The 17706-nt window shown below is 36.1% G+C and overlaps 2 protein-coding genes across 2 annotated transcripts in view; both read right to left on the bottom strand.

Annotated features, from left to right (window-relative positions):
* Window positions 1–2086: 2086 nt before the first annotated feature.
* Window positions 2087–12384, bottom strand: RBM41 (RNA binding motif protein 41). The gene is made up of 6 exons (XM_069464226.1): window positions 12345–12384; window positions 9299–9415; window positions 8507–8699; window positions 8004–8208; window positions 6040–6111; window positions 2087–2181 (listed from the first exon to the last, which is right to left on the bottom strand). The coding sequence occupies exons 1-6, from the start codon at window positions 12350–12352 to the stop codon at window positions 2087–2089; spliced, it is 690 nt and encodes a 229-aa protein (XP_069320327.1). The 5' UTR covers window positions 12353–12384.
* A 672-nt stretch (window positions 12385–13056) lies between these two features.
* The window catches only part of NUP62CL (nucleoporin 62 C-terminal like), a 45528-nt gene continuing 40878 nt past the window's right edge, over window positions 13057–17706 (bottom strand). Inside the window, exon 10 of the mRNA XM_069464225.1 lies at window positions 13057–13175. Coding sequence (XP_069320326.1) covers window positions 13057–13175 — 119 coding nt within the window. The remainder of the gene's footprint in view (window positions 13176–17706) is intronic.

The raw sequence follows: 17706 nt of genomic DNA, 5'->3' as shown, positions 1-17706 counted from the left end.
AATTATAATTCTAAGATATGGAAGAAGATGTTAAAACCAAAAATCTTTTGAATCTACTCATCCAGTATTAAGAGTAAACAACTGTGCATGTCTTTCAAATTTCCCAAATGAGATAGCATAAATGCTGTTATAGAGAATAAATACAGCATCTTTTCAAAGGACAAAAAAAGATAGATAGGTTATGTACTGGGATAGTGTCAACAATGCAAATTTAAGAATTCCCCTTGAGCTAATATCTTAGCTGGTTAATGATGATTAGGAAGGACTCAAGACTCCAGTGCCTAAAATAAATGGTGCATTAACATTACTGGCAAAATGGGTTATTTCTGATCTTTTAATTAATATTTGTTCAACAATCTCATGTCTTCTAGACACGTTAGAACTAGTCAGAAGGAACCTTAGAGATGATTTAGACCAAGGCTCCAGATTCTATACAGTACATTGAGATCCCCCATGAAATCTTACAGAATTACTAGATTAATCTGGAAGCCACTTGCCATCTTCTCGCATCTTCTATGTACTGGAAAAAACACTAGAACTCCCAGTGAAGATAATGCAACAGTAAGATAGTGCAAGCAGTACTGCAGCCTCTTCTTTCTTTATTTTACTTAGGAATTTACAGTAAGCACTTCACTAATAGTGAAAAAGCACAGAGGAGTCTCAAAACTTCAGAGAAATGAAAACTAGTTTCTTCTCACAGAACAGTTGGGAAAAAACCACAATATGGTCCCAACTCTTTCATTTTATGGATAAAGATAATGCCCAAGATGAGATTATTTGTCCATCCAAATTAGGCAGGGGCAAGACTAGAATTGGTGCTTTCTCCAATACACTATATTCTTTTTACTGAATGTGGAACTTAAGCATGGAGCTACTTTACAAGAGTTAAATCTCTAAAACCAATGGGAAAAATGTGTTTATCTAGGGTATAATAGTAACAATACTGAGCTTAAAAATTAGGTACTACTCAAGATTATACTCAAAAGTTGTGTTATCTACAGAAATCATCTGCAAGATTATGTGGTCTCTAGATTATTTTCACATTCTATAACTTTGAGTGTTAACAAAAACTTACCTGATAAGAAGCTGCTACTTGGAAAAGTTTGGGTAGGAAAAACAGAGGCCATGTAAGTTGTGATATTTAGTCTACTCATAAGACTAATCATTGGTACTATTCATTCCAAAAATATTTTCTTCTGGTAAGAATGGTCATGTGCAGTGAGTACAACAGAAAATCTGCTCAGTCATTATAGGTGATTGAGCTCTAGTCACTTAAAAAATTTTAAGTAGTTTATTTTGGTGTTACACTGTTATTTTTTTTAGAACATAACCTTTATTTATGACTTACGTGAAACATGAAACACAAGAGACCAGACTGTTGCAAAGCTAATAACAAGGCTTTTTCTTGAAAAACAAATAAGAAAACAAACACACAAAGCCCAAAAACTATAAATCATATGCTAAAACCAAATAAAACAGCAAGATATCTGTACATCAAAAATAACTGAATTCATTGAACCTTTTACACTTTAAAAAATAACCGAATTTAAGTCTCAAATCTACCCTTACTTTTCCTCCCTTTTCTGAATTTCTGTAACACACTTTCTATAATTCATAACACACTTCTTTGTATTGTCTAAATTGTTTTTATACAGACAGGCATTAATTATATCTCAAACCAGACAGTAAGTTACTTTGAGGAGAAGAGACTTCACAGTATCTAGCACTATACAAGGATGTAACAGGCATACAGTAAAGACTGGTTGTCATGTAATTTTGGTAAACATGGCTCTAGGACGATGTGTATTGGTGGTAGGATGTGGAACTTAGGAGTGTGATATAAATTACATACATAGGGTCAACATCTAATAGATTGCTGCCTAGAAAAGGGGGCTAATATAGTTGTGATTTACTAATATAAAAAGCAAAACTACAGTATAATTCTCAACAGCACAATATTTAAATGAAAAAAACCCACAGGCATGCTTCATTGCAAGCAAGAGTAAATAGTAACTGTAAATACTACTCTATTTAACATCAGGATTTGTAGGTAATACATAATCCAAAAACAACATGCTGAAGGTATTCAATCAAAAGCAATCTTGACATTGTATTTCCGCTCCTTGGGATGACAATCCTCGAAAACCTGTGTTACCTCTTCTACCTTCCTTTGCAGCATGCCTGTATACGGGGGGAAAAGTCACACAATCATTAATCTGAGGTCAAAATATCCCACAAACATAATAACTTACATTCTCCCCTCAACATATAATTTATGAAATTTTATGTATCAATTTTAATAGCATTAAGTTTTAGAAAATACAGCAGGGGAAAAAAGCATTCATCTATCTGTTTGAACTATGAAAGCAGTGGCCAAGACTGTTCTTTTTATGCTCTCCCTAACTTTCAGGCAAAATAAGCCTACTTGACATTTATGTTTTGTTGGAATGAAGTGTTAACTGCTTTTTTACTTATTACAGCCTAAAAGTGCCATACAGGGTGGTCATTACTTTGAGGGTATAGCTTTTGGTGGGTCTTAGCTACCTATAAGCAAACAAGTACACTGACTATATTTATATTTCTGTTCCTTTCTAATGATTTATTTAACTTGGTGGTTCTTAAATTTGCTCAGGGGCAGAGGACCACAAAATACCATTAGTTTTACCATATAAAACAGTAATTTTCTGCTAGTAAAAATAAGCTGTTGAAGTAAGCATGATAATCTGAGTTTTTCTATTAACATGCACAAATAAACTTGGCCATTTGCTTTAGTGTCTGTTAATGCTTACAAGTGAATAAGCAATAACTGGTACCCAAGAAGAAAGAAAAATTTTACAAGAGAAAAATTAAAAAATTTAAACAATATACAATTGACCCTTGAACAACAGGTTTGGACTGCATGAGTTCACTTATACGTGGATTTTCTTCCACCTCTGCCACCCCTGAGACAACAAGACCAACCTCTCTTCTTCCTCCTCCTCCTCAGCCTACTCATTGTAAACACAACAAAGATGAAGACCTTTATTATGATCCACTTCCACTTAATGAATAATAAATATATTTTCTCTTCCTTAAGATTTCCTTAATAACATTTTCTTTTCTCTAGCTTTATTGTAAGAATAAATATATAATACATATACCAAAATATGTGTTAATTGATTGTTTACATTATCAGTAAGCCTTCTGGTCACCAGTAGGCTATTAGTAGTTAACTGCTGGAGGAATGAAAAGTAATATACTCGGATTTTCGACAGTGTAGAGGGTCAGCACTCCTAACTCCCGGGTTGTTCAAGGTCAATTGTACTTTATTTAATTTTCTTCAGCCAATTGGAAAAACTCTAACGGTATTCAGTTTTTAAAGTATAATATCTCATTCTGTCTTATAACATAGAGACATTGTGCAAGATCATGCTTTAGGAACAAGTGATTTAAATGTTGGCTGTCTACTAAAAGGCCAGAAGAACAGTGTATGTTGAGCATGGCAAAATAAATCCTATTTTTGTAATAAATAACTGCAGGGTGCAATTTTTTTCCCTAAATAACATTTTTTAATGTGATGGAAGCACAAATGAGCACTACAACAAACCATTAACTTGATACCAGAAGTGTCAACATAAGCACAATTTACTAATTTGCTGATTGATACATATTAAATGCAAAGGAGTATATTTATAACAATTTTAAAAAATCAATAAAATGTCAAGAAACACAAGTCAGCAGTATTAAGAGAGCCTTACTATAAATATTTGTCATGTCTTCTAATTGAATTCCCAGGACTACTCCTGTATTAATATAGTTTAAATTTTTTAGGACTTTTATTCTTTAAGGGCAAAAACTGCACCTAGGCACTCACTGCCCAGAGTTCTGGTCCCATGATAAACATAACTGATTGATTGGTTCCTGCCAGCATATTAAATTATACATCATATTTGAAGTAAAATGATAGTAATATGCCATACACATTTTGACATTAAAAATTAATTGTACCTAACAATATGGAAATAAAATAATTCCATTCACAATAGCATCAAAAGAATTATAATACTCAGGAATAAACTAAACAAACAAAGCATAAGACCTGTACACTGAAAACTACAAAATGTTGCTAAGAGACACTAAGAATATCTAAATATTAATAAATGGAGAGATATTCCATGTTTATAGATTGAAAGACTTAATATTAAGATGGCAATTCTCCACAAATTGATCTACAGAGTCAACATAATTCCTGTGAAAATGCCAGCAAGCTCTTTTTTATAGAAATAGTTATTTTAAATGTATATGGAGAGGCAAAGGATCCAGAATAGCCAAAACAATCTTGAAAAAGAAGAACAAACTGTAAGACTTAGACTATCCAATTTTAAAACTTAGTAAGCAAGACAGTGCGGTATTGGCATAGGATACCCATAGAGATCAGTTAAACAGAAACGAAGTCCAGAAATGAAACTTTTTATTTATAGTCAATTCATTTTTGATAAAGGTACCAAGCCAATTCAGTGGTGGCAAGCATAATCTTTTTCAACAAACGGTGCTGGGACAACTGGATATCTACATGCAAATGAAATTGAACCCCCACTTCTATATACAAAAATCAACTCAAGATGGATTATCAACCTAAATGTAAGAGTTAAAACTGTATTTTATTTAAGCCCAGGAGTTTGAGGTTGCTATGAGCTAGGCTGACGCCACGGCACTCACTCTAGCCCGGGCAACAAAGCGAGACTCTGTCTCAAAAACAAAAAAAACAAAAAAAACAAAAAAAAACTGTATTTTAAAAAACAATAACAAATGTCCATCAACTGATGGATAAACAAAATATGGTATGACTATACAATGGAATGCTACACAGCAATAAAAAGGAATAAAGTACTGATACATGTTACAACATAGATGAACCTTGAAAATTTTACATTAAATGAAAGAAACTAGACACAAAAGGCTGCATGTAATATGATTCAATTCATATAAACTGTCCAGAAAGGGCAAATCTCTAAAGACAGAAAGTAGATTGCTAGTTGCCTGAGGTTTGAGTTAGGAATGAGAAACAACCACAAACAGGCAAGAGAAAATTTGGGCCATAATGAAAATGTTCTAAAACTGGATTGTGTGATGTTTGCATAACTCTATAGCCTTAGCTGAAGAGCCATTGGTTAAGATGACATATTTATGTGTTTGAAAGCATTTGAAAAAATTATTATTACCCCCAAAAGATTTTGGTGAAACTGCTTCCAGCTAGTCCCATTCTGTTTTGGGGTTAGGTGTTTTCATCAGCTTAGCCTATTGCAAATATTTTAGGTAAAGACTCAAAGGTTATAAAAAGAGATTTAGTCATTAAACCCAAATACAGCTTTCTACTGTAATTAATTTTTTTATTTTTAAGTTGTAAATGTTATTAGATAACATAAAAATAATGTACTCCCACAAACAATGCTATAATATATTTCTTATTCTCCTAGAAAAACAATTGGGACAGTAGGAGAAAAAAATATCCTGACAGAAAAACAGTCAAAAAACACAAACAGGCAACTTATAAAATGACATATAACAATGAGGGAGTGTTTTAGGGGGATGGAGCTGTTCTCTATCTTGATTGCGGTGGTGGTTACATGAATCTACATGATTTACAATTCACAGAATTGTACACCAAAAAAAAAGCCCCATGCAATTTTATTGTAAGTTCATTTCAAAAATAAAATATTAGCTCTTATCATTGCCATCATCATAAATAAGTATACTTTGCTGATTAATAAAAATATTTAGAATTACTTGTGAAATAGGATCTAAAAATCATTAAGGTCAATTTATGTTTGGTATAATAACTTAAAGGTACAGAGAAAAAAACAACAACACTAAATGTAAAAGCTTTACAACTTCTACTAACTCCTCTCTTTAATATTCTGTATCAGCATAATATGCTCCCTCTGGATCATTTCCTATAAACATTGTCATATACTGGAATTAAATAAGTGCTCAACTTAGAAGTCTGGGACCCTAGGTTACATTCCTAAATCTAACACTGTAAGAAAACTCTCGACTTGCCTTTTGTGCCTAATTTTATCTTCCTCTTCATTGAGGTCATGTACTTGTCTGCACTTGTCTTTTTGTGGTATGCTGTGAAGGTTTAAAGCAAGGAGTTTCAAAGATAGGAAACAGAACAGATCCATACACCACCCACCCCACCACCCCAAATAACAGGTACTACTCTAAGTGATTTACATGTATTACCTCACTTAATCCTCCTAACAAGCCTAAAACATAGCTATTATTAATATTCTCATTTTACAGATGAAGAAACTGAAGCATAGAGAGATAACTTGTCCAGTATCTTATTGCTAGTAAGTGAGGGAGCCAGGATTTTCCCAGGCAGTCTGCTTCCAGAGCCTATGTTCTTAATCAGTATGCTATAATGTCTCTCCACAGAAGGCTGTTCATTTGTTCATTCCTTCCTTCCTTCACCACTGCTCTGCCATGTCTATGGTCTTCTGTCTCTAATAAATCATTTAAATGTTCTCATGTCTTTAACTTATCATCTACGCATAGACGATTCCCAATTCCATCTAGTTCTGGCCTTTCTCCTGAGTTTCACTATTGCATCTTCCAACTGTCTCCTCAATATCTACATTTAATGATCCTAACATTCTCACAAATTCAACATGTTTAAAATAAAACTCATCATCCTTCCTCAAAATTTCCCCATAAAAGCTTTCTTAATTTTGTTCATTGTTAAGTCACACAACCTTGAAACACCTGGATTATCTTTGACACATTCCTCTTCAATGACCCTCTTCCTTCATTCTCAGTAAACAAATTTTATCAATTCTTCCTTTGTAGTATCTCTTACAATTAAATCTACCTTTCATTCCAATTCCACTGCCATCATTCTAGTCCAGATCTTCATGCCTAAATGACTGTAATACCTCCTAATCATTCTCCTTGCTTGCAGTTCTTCCTCTCTCCAATCCTATTTATTTGCCACCAGATTAATCATTTTCAAATATGGCTTTTATCATGTTACTCCTGGATCAAAAACCTTTAACTATATTGAAACTAACTAACTGAGTAACTAACTCTGTATAGGTCTATACTACCCACCAAATAAAATTCATAATTTTAGCTACCTTTCTACCCTTGTCTCTCACAACTCCCCCAAACACTCCATAGTGCTCACACCATCTGTTGCAAGTGAAATGCCATTCCCTCTTCTTTCTAAAGAATAGGTGGTATTAAAAGAACATTTAAATTTTACCTCCTCTGAGAGGCCTTCTTCAACCACGTCAATACACAGTGGCCTTTCCCTCCTTTGAACTCCTACAGCACTTAGCAACTAAATCTAGCATTGTTACTAAATGTTATGTTTCTCTCTCTAACCAGACCGTACTTGGCACAAGCTCCAGAAGCATTTCATAAACTGTGCACCTTCCACAGTGCCTAGTAAAACTTAGCTGTTAAACTAATTCTTTCTGGTTAAGACACGTACTATTTATCTATCTATTTTGTGCTAGTTTATAGTTCAGCCTAAAGACCCTTTACAATTTAGCATCACCTCTTTTTCCAGTGTCATCCCCTGTCATTCTCTGCCATGCCCTGTATTCCTGCCACACTGAACTTCTCCTTATTTCCAAGACACACCAGGTTCTTTCAGAATCCTGTTCCTATTCACTCGCTATCTGTAATGCCCTTTCCTGTTTATTTACCTGACAAATGCCTATTAATCCAACAAGACTTAGTAGCAATGTGAACTTCTGACTCCCCCAACTAGACTTAAACACTCTGTGTTCTGTGCTCCCTCAGCATTTTATTCAAATCTCCATAATAGCAATTTTCATGTTGTCATGCAAATAACTGTGTACATATTTGTCTCTCTCATGGGACTGTACATTCCTCAAGAGTAGTGATAGTTTGTCTTTCCCCTGCTCCCTTCACTAACTCTTCATATTTAATGCTCTGCTGTTAAATCTTTCTCTCAGTGAAAGAACATATCAAAGTCAGTGGGGATTACATACCTTGGTAATAAAGTGCCTTGAGAAAAGAGTGACGATCAGCTCCCTGAAATAAAGAGTTTTCTATTTCCATTTCTCGTCGAGTCAGCTGTTTGCTCTTTGAAAATCTCTGGGGCAGGCAAAGGATGCGCTGACGCTCTGAGATCCTTTCTTCAATATCTTGAAGACGGTTCTGTATTGCTTCAGGAGTTGCCCTCAGTTTTGTCCTCTACAATCAGAGAAATGAGATGGCATATATCATAGAGAATATACCCTGAAAGTGATGATCTGATGCCTCAAGCAAGAAAGAAGATGATCAGGGCCCAGAAATGAACATTTATAGAAAATGTTACCTAAGAAGTCAAGGAACAGCTTCTCTTTTACCAATGTCCCTATCCTAAAAACCAAAGAAGATTCAGACACAAAGCTCAGTTTTGTGAGAACTAAAAATGAAAAGATTCTCAATGCCAAAATGAAGAGATCCTGCTGTGTATTCTCTAGGAAAAAAAAAAAGTTGCCCCACTCACCTTTTCACCTGAAACATGGCTCTTCCAGATCAAGATTTCTGTTTCATTAAGCCCTAGTTCCCTGAGAGAAGCAGTTTCCTGGTCCTTCTCATGCAGAGTCTGGAATTGGGACAAAGTCATAGTCCCAGCTGCTTCCTTCCCAAAGGGCTTGTACATAGTACCAGGAGCAAAGCTGTCTTTCTTAGACATACATCTGCAAAACATGCAGGAGGAGAGTAAGAACATCTTGAGGTTACTACAATTCACAGAAATGGGGGCTCACCATTATTAGAGGTACAAAGAAACTCATCAGTAATTTCTCTCTCACATCCTATTTCTAAACTGAAGTACCACTGCAACAAGGTGGAACTCCACCGATAGTCCCCTCATCCAGGAGTAATAAATGACTGACTCAACAAGTATTTATTGAGTGCCCACTATGCATCAGACACTGTACTAGGTACTAAGGCTTCATTAGTTTAAGAAAAAAAATAAAAATGGCTCCTGCTTTTGTGGAAAAACAATGTAAGAGAGGCAAGGAAATAGGCAATGATAATAATGGGTTTTAAGTGCTATGTTAGGGGACATACAGGGTGCTGTAGGAAGACATAGGCAAGGTACTTGGCCCAGAATTTGTGGGATATGGGAAGCTTCCTAGAGGAAGTGACACAGAAACAAAACCCTACCTAATAAGTAGAAATTTGCCAAAGAAGGGGGTGGTGGGAGAGGATCATTCCTTCCCGGCTTTAAGAGGGATCTGTCACCTGGAGGTGAGGGTCTACGATACTCTCTATCTGCAAAATCAATACATACTCTTCAATGGAGACAGAGGTATCAAGTTGATGCTGAAGGAGGCTTTTCAGCTGCCTCTCCCCTTCTGTTTCCAGCTCCTCCAGGACATGCTCATCACTCTTCACACAGCTGTTTACCCTGGAGTAGATATAAGAATATATACAGAAAGTAGAAGAGATAGTGTCTCAAAATATATTTCTTATCTACCATTAGTGACCCCATTTGTTTAAAGACACTTCTCCAAATATTCATTGCCCTTTATCATTCATTCCACAAACATTTACTACTAAATACCTACTTACACAGAGGCACTGTGCTAGGTACTGATGGAAGTCAAAGATATTCAAGTCATAGTCCCTATCCTCAAGAAGCCTGCAATCTATTCAAGGAGAAGAAATATATGTGTGTGTATGTGATGTGTGCATGTGCTTGGGGGGTGGGGGAGCGGGGAGGGAGAGAGGGGAAGAGAGAGAGAGAACACCAAATGAATAGTAACACAGAGAAGCATATGCCAAATTAGTAGGAATTCACAGAAGAAAGAGATAATCGGGAGCTAGGGTGGTAAAGGAAGATTTCAAAAGGATTGGGTGTGACGAAGAAAAGGAGAGCAGGGAGAGAGAGTATGAAGAGATAAAAATATTTACTGGGAGATAATGAGAAGTTCCATTTGTCTGGCATTCATTTATGGGAGTATTGGGAGATGATCTTGTAGGGGTAAATTAGACTCAGACAGTAAATGGCCTTAAATACACCAACTAAGGGGCCTGGACCTATTAATAAATGCATAGGTATTAGAAAGTAATTTATCAGGCAGTTAAGTGACACAGTGCAAGTGATGGTTGAAGAAAATAAATGTGGTTATAACATGTCATATGGATTTGAAGGGAGGAAACCAGAAGAACGAGTTAGGAAACTATTGAAGTATAAGGAGATGAAGGTCCAGACTGGAGTGGTAATAGTGGAAATGGAAAGGAAGGGTTAGATGAGAGAGGCCTTTTGAAAGTGGGGTAAGCAAGTCAAAGATAGCCCCCAAATTTCAAGCTGTGTAACTAAGACGATAGTACCAAAGAAGGAAAGAAAAAACTTCAGATGGAATAAATGGTTTGGGAAAGGGAAAGTCAGTATTGTTATAGCCATGTTGAGTCAACTACCTTTTACAATTGAAACACCAGCATGAAGTATCAGGAATACTTCCAAGACATTGAGTCTGAGGGTACAGAATGAGTGATTGGCTCAAAGGAAAGTGAGAGATGAGAGAATTGTTGTATAGCTGAGAGTCTGAGGCTGAATGTGGAAATCTTGAGTCATCTGTGTTGACAAGATCTGGAGCTATGAGAGAGGAAAATATCTTCAAAGAGGAGAGTATAGAAAGAAATATGAAGAGTGTCATAACATTTTATAGCCTAGGCACTACGGTGTAGAAATCTAGGTAACGGCTAGCATGAACTAACTAACCCCAAATAATTGAAAACTAGAGTGTAATGAAATAACAGGGCCATTTAAGCACACAACAACAGATTATAAAAAAAAAAAAAACACAAAAAATGAGTTAACTCCATGAAAAAAATAGATATTAAATACCTTCCTTATAAAATAGCCCTTTCGTAGTGGGGTTATAAGGCCTAGAAAAACAAACCCCCATAATTATAAACATGATTCCCATGCTCTAGAAAGACTTGGCCCTATTTTGGGAAATTCTAAAATATCTTTAGACCCAAGGTCTTAAAAAATTCTTTTTCAATATCTCAATTTTTATTTATTACTTCAAATTCAAAAAGTTCTTGCTAAGTTTAAAGTTTCTATACATCAACACACATGAATCACAAAAAGAAATACTGAGTTAAAAAAAAGCAAGTCACAGAAAAATTCATACAATATGTGTCCATTTGTATGAAGTTGATAAATGGATAAAACTAGGAACATTTTGTTTAGGGATAAAATTATATATGTGCTAAAAACCTACTTTTTAAAAACAAACCAACAAAAAAGCACAAGGGAACGATTAATGCAAAAGTCCAGATAGTGGTCACCTCAGGGAGAAGGAAGGGAGGGAAGAGAAGTAATCACAGAGGAGACACAGGGGACTTATAAGGAACTATGTCCTACTTCTTAAGCTTGCAGTGGATGCACGCCTTTCTTATTATTCTTTAAACTGTATATACACATTATATAAATTATTTTGCATGGATGAGATATAGCCTCATAAAAATGTTTAAAGATTATTTTCAGGCAGGAAAAATCAGAAATGGTTTGTAAAAAGACACAAGGAACTGATAGTGCAGGAGAGCACATCGGTAAGTATTTAAAATGCACTGCACTCCTCCAGAGTGATGATTCTACTTGCGCAGTGAATACAAAACTAATTTAATGAGGATCCTTTAAAAAGGCTTTTTGTACTGTCAGTAATCGTGAGGCTCTGGCTCCCAACAATAACCACCTAGGTTCAAACGGCCATTTTACTGCAGAACCAGTAGGGGGAACCCCTTGCAGCAATGCCTTTCTTATATTCCTATATCCTATTGATACATCGACCCAGTTTTGTACTTTCCTTCTAAATTTGCAGAAATAAAAGTACCACTTTCTTACTTTAAGACTTGAAAGCGCTATATGGTTTCGGGGCCCGAGCAAGTCTTCTTTAACACACAGACACTGCAAATAAACAAGCCCACCCCTGACCCCCTTTCAAAGGCTGAGGTGGAGGTAGGGCGGGACCGGGAGGAGATGGCCTGGGAATCTCCAGCGCGGTCAATCTGTCTACCAAGACCCTTTTGCCTGGGCCGGTCCGTTTGAAACAGGAAGAAGCCACAGCACCCAGCCAGCTCCCAGGGCCTGGACCAGGAGGGCACTCCTATGGAAACCAGCCCGGCGGCGGCGGCCCTTCCTGAACTTCACGCTGCAGGCCCGTCTAGCCCGTTTCTCCTCCTCCCCTCCCCTTTGTCTTCCCGCTCACACGAAACCGCATCACGAGAACACGACATACCCCAAACAGAAAGTAACAAAAGCCATTTTCAAAGTAAAAGGTAGAAAAGAGCTCCCTTTGCCGCCTGCTCCCCAGACAAGCCCTTACCTCTTCATGTTTCCACAGGCCCCTAGCGCTAACTTGGGAAATTGGCCGCGGACCTCAAGTCCCAGAACTCTGTGCGGCGAACTCTAAGGAGATTGTGGTGGAGCGTGGGGCTCTGGGAATTGTAGTAGCACAGAGCTATAGAAATGGAAAGAAAAGGTTAGGTATTGAGTGACCGGTATGTTGTAAATTGTCCGAATGTCTCTTTAATTTCTCATCTAGGTTAGAGAGAACGCCCCAATTATCCCGCTTATAAACCTAGGAGTCAGATTTGACTTCTTGACTCTCTTATCCAGTATCACTAAATCCTGGCTCTTCTGTAGTTTCTCTCGAATTTATCCCTATCAACACTGCTTCTCTTTCAAGGATTTATCTGGCCTACCTGCTGTTTCCAGTCGAGCCTCTTGTCTATCCTTTGCAGTGTAGCCAAGCTATCAGACACGGAGTCTGACCATATCTCTTGTACTAATGGTTCTCCTTTATCTATAACAGAGACTTCTGAGTTCTCTCAATTCAGAATCAGAAGTCTGTATGTATGCAGGCCCTTGAATGTTTTAGATAATTATGGTGAATCGAGAGAGAGGTATAGCATAGTGGTTAAAAGCTCGGGCTCTTAGTTCCCAGAAGTGGAAATGCAAATATCCTTAAGTACATGAAAAGAAAGATGTCCAATCTCACTTATAAGTGAGATGAAAATTTCAAAGTACACTGACTACTAGTACTCCTTGAAACCATCAAGGTCATCAAAAACAAGAAAGTCTGAGAATCTGTCACAGCCAAGAAGAAGCAAAAGAGACATGATGACTAGAGTAATATGGTATCCTGGATGAGATCCTGGAACAGAAAAAGGGCAGTAGGTAAAAACTAAGGAAATGTGAATAAATTGTGCACTTTAATTAATAATAAGGCTCATTAGCTGTGACAAATGTACTAGTGTTATGAAATGTTAACACTAAGGGAAACTGAGCATAGGTATATGGAACTCTGTACTATGCAATTTTTCTGTAAATCTAAAACTGTTCTAAAAATTAAAGTTTATTTTTTAAAAGTACACCAAAATAACATTTTTCACCTGCCAGATTGGAAAAGATCCAAAAGTTTGATAACACACTTGTTGAGATTGTGGGTAAACAACTACCCTCAATACATTGCTGATAGGAATATAAATTATTACAACCTCTATGGAGGGCAACTTGAGGATAGTGTAGAAATCATAAATGCACATTCCCTTTAAAGCAGTAATTCAGCGTCTATGAATAGTATCCTCAAGTACATATGTGTCATTATTCATTATAACATCATTTATAACAATGTTGGAAACAAGTATCCAAGAACATGATATTATGAAAAGGTATCATTCGTTGAAAAACCATGTAGCAGGTACAAGATGACAGAGTTCTCTATGGACTGCTATTGAACAATCTCCAAAATAAATTTAGTACAACAGTAATGTGCAGAAAAATGTGTATAGTATGCTTCCAGATATATATGTGTGTGTCTGCTTGTATATGCACAAAATATCTCTGGGAGAACATACAGACAAATGGCCAGTCAATATCTCCAGGTAGGGGAACTCGATGGCCAAGGGACAAGGGCAGGAAGAACTCTTCACTGTATCTTTTTGTGCCCTTTGAATTTTGAACCACATGACTATATTACCTAGTCAATAGTTTTTTAATTAAAGAGAACTCTTTTTATATCACAAGGAGCTTGGGGAAAAAAGATTTTGGGGGTGGGAGGGCAGGCCACCCTGCTTAGATTTGAATCTCAATTCTCAGTTATTGACAATATAGCACTGTAGGGTTTTGGAGGCAATCTGGACTTGAACTTTGGTATTGGCAAGTTATGAGATTATGAGAGTTTCAGTAAAATTCTTTGGAAGAATAGGGTTACTGTAAAGCATTATACAAAAGAATGATTTTAAAGTCACTCCATGATTGGGTGGTCATCCATGAGTAAATATTCCAAGATTATCCAGTAGGTTCAGACTTATTCAAACTGCTTTGTATTGCCATGCTCAAGTTAGAGCAAAAGACCAAAGAGCGGCTACTGGAAAACATTTTAGTACTTCCTGAGAAATTCTAGCAGACTGAAAATATTGTGGTAAGTATTAGTTACCCAAAAGCTGTCATATGCAAATGACTGTTCTCTTGAAGCACAATAGATGAATGAATGTAGACATAACATGTACCACTCCATGGCTTTGGCAAAGAGCTGAATGTAAGCATAAACAAAATGTGGTCAGATAAAGCCTATGTGGTGGTAGAGCTAAATATTGCTGCTCAACCAAATTGACACATTTGTCAATAAGGAAATGGAAAAATACACCAAGTTTGCTAGTGGACTTGTCCCTGGGAAGGTGGCAAAGGGTGGAACAAATAACACACTGACCAAACCATCACACCAAATTTGTGTACAACTTCTAATAAAATATACAGCCTAACGGGTACTGAAGTGACACACACTACATTACAAATCCACTAGGTGGAATGAGCGGAGAATGAATGGCTAAAAGACATACTTACATAACCGTGGAATTGCAACTGGAAAGTAAGGTCATAAGAAGTACTCTAAGTACCTGTGTATGATTGAAGCCAGCCCAAGTGGTAGGTACAAAGGGATAAACATTCAGAAAATTGCACTAGAAGGAAATCAGGCTATTTCTAGCTCTGCCAAACTTACTACCTGTGTAATAATAGCTAATCCATTTCCCACAACATCCCTCTCCCCACCTTAAAAAGGTATCAGACAGTGTGTAAAAAGCTTTGAGATCCTCTATATGTTATACATGGGCACAGAGATCTTACCATGAGGTAATTTCACAATTTCACCCCTAGAAGAATTTCTGACAAATTGAAAAATATGCCTCATTCGTCTTTCTGACAATTTAACAAGGTTAGTTTAATTAAGCTAGAAGCTCCTCCTTAATATACACATTTTCAGAGTTTGTTCTTTTTAGGTGCTTTGTTCACAGCACACTTCTGATGAATACATTATGAAGCAATTATAATTCTAAGATATGGAAGAAGATGTTAAAACCAAAAATCTTTTGAATCTACTCATCCAGTATTAAGAGTAAACAACTGTGCATGTCTTTCAAATTTCCCAAATGAGATAGCATAAATGCTGTTATAGAGAATAAATACAGCATCTTTTCAAAGGACAAAAAAAGATAGATAGGTTATGTACTGGGATAGTGTCAACAATGCAAATTTAAGAATTCCCCTTGAGCTAATATCTTAGCTGGTTAATGATGATTAGGAAGGACTCAAGACTCCAGTGCCTAAAATAAATGGTGCATTAACATTACTGGCAAAATGGGTTATTTCTGATCTTTTAATTAATATTTGTTCAACAATCTCATGTCTTCTAGACACGTTAGAACTAGTCAGAAGGAACCTTAGAGATGATTTAGACCAAGGCTCCAGATTCTATACAGTACATTGAGATCCCCCATGAAATCTTACAGAATTACTAGATTAATCTGGAAGCCACTTGCCATCTTCTCGCATCTTCTATGTACTGGAAAAAACACTAGAACTCCCAGTGAAGATAATGCAACAGTAAGATAGTGCAAGCAGTACTGCAGCCTCTTCTTTCTTTATTTTACTTAGGAATTTACAGTAAGCACTTCACTAATAGTGAAAAAGCACAGAGGAGTCTCAAAACTTCAGAGAAATGAAAACTAGTTTCTTCTCACAGAACAGTTGGGAAAAAACCACAATATGGTCCCAACTCTTTCATTTTATGGATAAAGATAATGCCCAAGATGAGATTATTTGTCCATCCAAATTAGGCAGGGGCAAGACTAGAATTGGTGCTTTCTCCAATACACTATATTCTTTTTACTGAATGTGGAACTTAAGCATGGAGCTACTTTACAAGAGTTAAATCTCTAAAACCAATGGGAAAAATGTGTTTATCTAGGGTATAATAGTAACAATACTGAGCTTAAAAATTAGGTACTACTCAAGATTATACTCAAAAGTTGTGTTATCTACAGAAATCATCTGCAAGATTATGTGGTCTCTAGATTATTTTCACATTCTATAACTTTGAGTGTTAACAAAAACTTACCTGATAAGAAGCTGCTACTTGGAAAAGTTTGGGTAGGAAAAACAGAGGCCATGTAAGTTGTGATATTTAGTCTACTCATAAGACTAATCATTGGTACTATTCATTCCAAAAATATTTTCTTCTGGTAAGAATGGTCATGTGCAGTGAGTACAACAGAAAATCTGCTCAGTCATTATAGGTGATTGAGCTCTAGTCACTTAAAAAATTTTAAGTAGTTTATTTTGGTGTTACACTGTTATTTTTTTTAGAACATAACCTTTATTTATGACTTACGTGAAACATGAAACACAAGAGACCAGACTGTTGCAAAGCTAATAACAAGGCTTTTTCTTGAAAAACAAATAAGAAAACAAACACACAAAGCCCAAAAACTATAAATCATATGCTAAAACCAAATAAAACAGCAAGATATCTGTACATCAAAAATAACTGAATTCATTGAACCTTTTACACTTTAAAAAATAACCGAATTTAAGTCTCAAATCTACCCTTACTTTTCCTCCCTTTTCTGAATTTCTGTAACACACTTTCTATAATTCATAACACACTTCTTTGTATTGTCTAAATTGTTTTTATACAGACAGGCATTAATTATATCTCAAACCAGACAGTAAGTTACTTTGAGGAGAAGAGACTTCACAGTATCTAGCACTATACAAGGATGTAACAGGCATACAGTAAAGACTGGTTGTCATGTAATTTTGGTAAACATGGCTCTAGGACGATGTGTATTGGTGGTAGGATGTGGAACTTAGGAGTGTGATATAAATTACATACATAGGGTCAACATCTAATAGATTGCTGCCTAGAAAAGGGGGCTAATATAGTTGTGATTTACTAATATAAAAAGCAAAACTACAGTATAATTCTCAACAGCACAATATTTAAATGAAAAAAACCCACAGGCATGCTTCATTGCAAGCAAGAGTAAATAGTAACTGTAAATACTACTCTATTTAACATCAGGATTTGTAGGTAATACATAATCCAAAAACAACATGCTGAAGGTATTCAATCAAAAGCAATCTTGACATTGTATTTCCGCTCCTTGGGATGACAATCCTCGAAAACCTGTGTTACCTCTTCTACCTTCCTTTGCAGCATGCCTGTATACGGGGGGAAAAGTCACACAATCATTAATCTGAGGTCAAAATATCCCACAAACATAATAACTTACATTCTCCCCTCAACATATAATTTATGAAATTTTATGTATCAATTTTAATAGCATTAAGTTTTAGAAAATACAGCAGGGGAAAAAAGCATTCATCTATCTGTTTGAACTATG

This window comes from Eulemur rufifrons, chromosome 30, assembly GCF_041146395.1.
Source record: "Eulemur rufifrons isolate Redbay chromosome 30, OSU_ERuf_1, whole genome shotgun sequence".
NCBI lineage: Eukaryota > Metazoa > Chordata > Mammalia > Primates > Lemuridae > Eulemur > Eulemur rufifrons.
Note: the sequence above shows the minus strand (reverse complement) of the source record. Positions and strands in the feature narration are given on the sequence as shown.

What these genes read in the sequence shown, in the direction of transcription:
- RBM41 (XM_069464226.1), bottom strand. An exon ending in CAAGGCACTTTATTACCAAG is followed by an intron (nt 6,112 to 8,003) that starts GTATGTAATCCC and finishes AAACCTTCACAG; the next exon opens with CATACCACAAAAAGACAAGT. An exon ending in GATAAAATTAGGCACAAAAG is followed by an intron (nt 2,182 to 6,039) that starts GCAAGTCGAGAG and finishes CCCCGTATACAG; the next exon opens with GCATGCTGCAAAGGAAGGTA.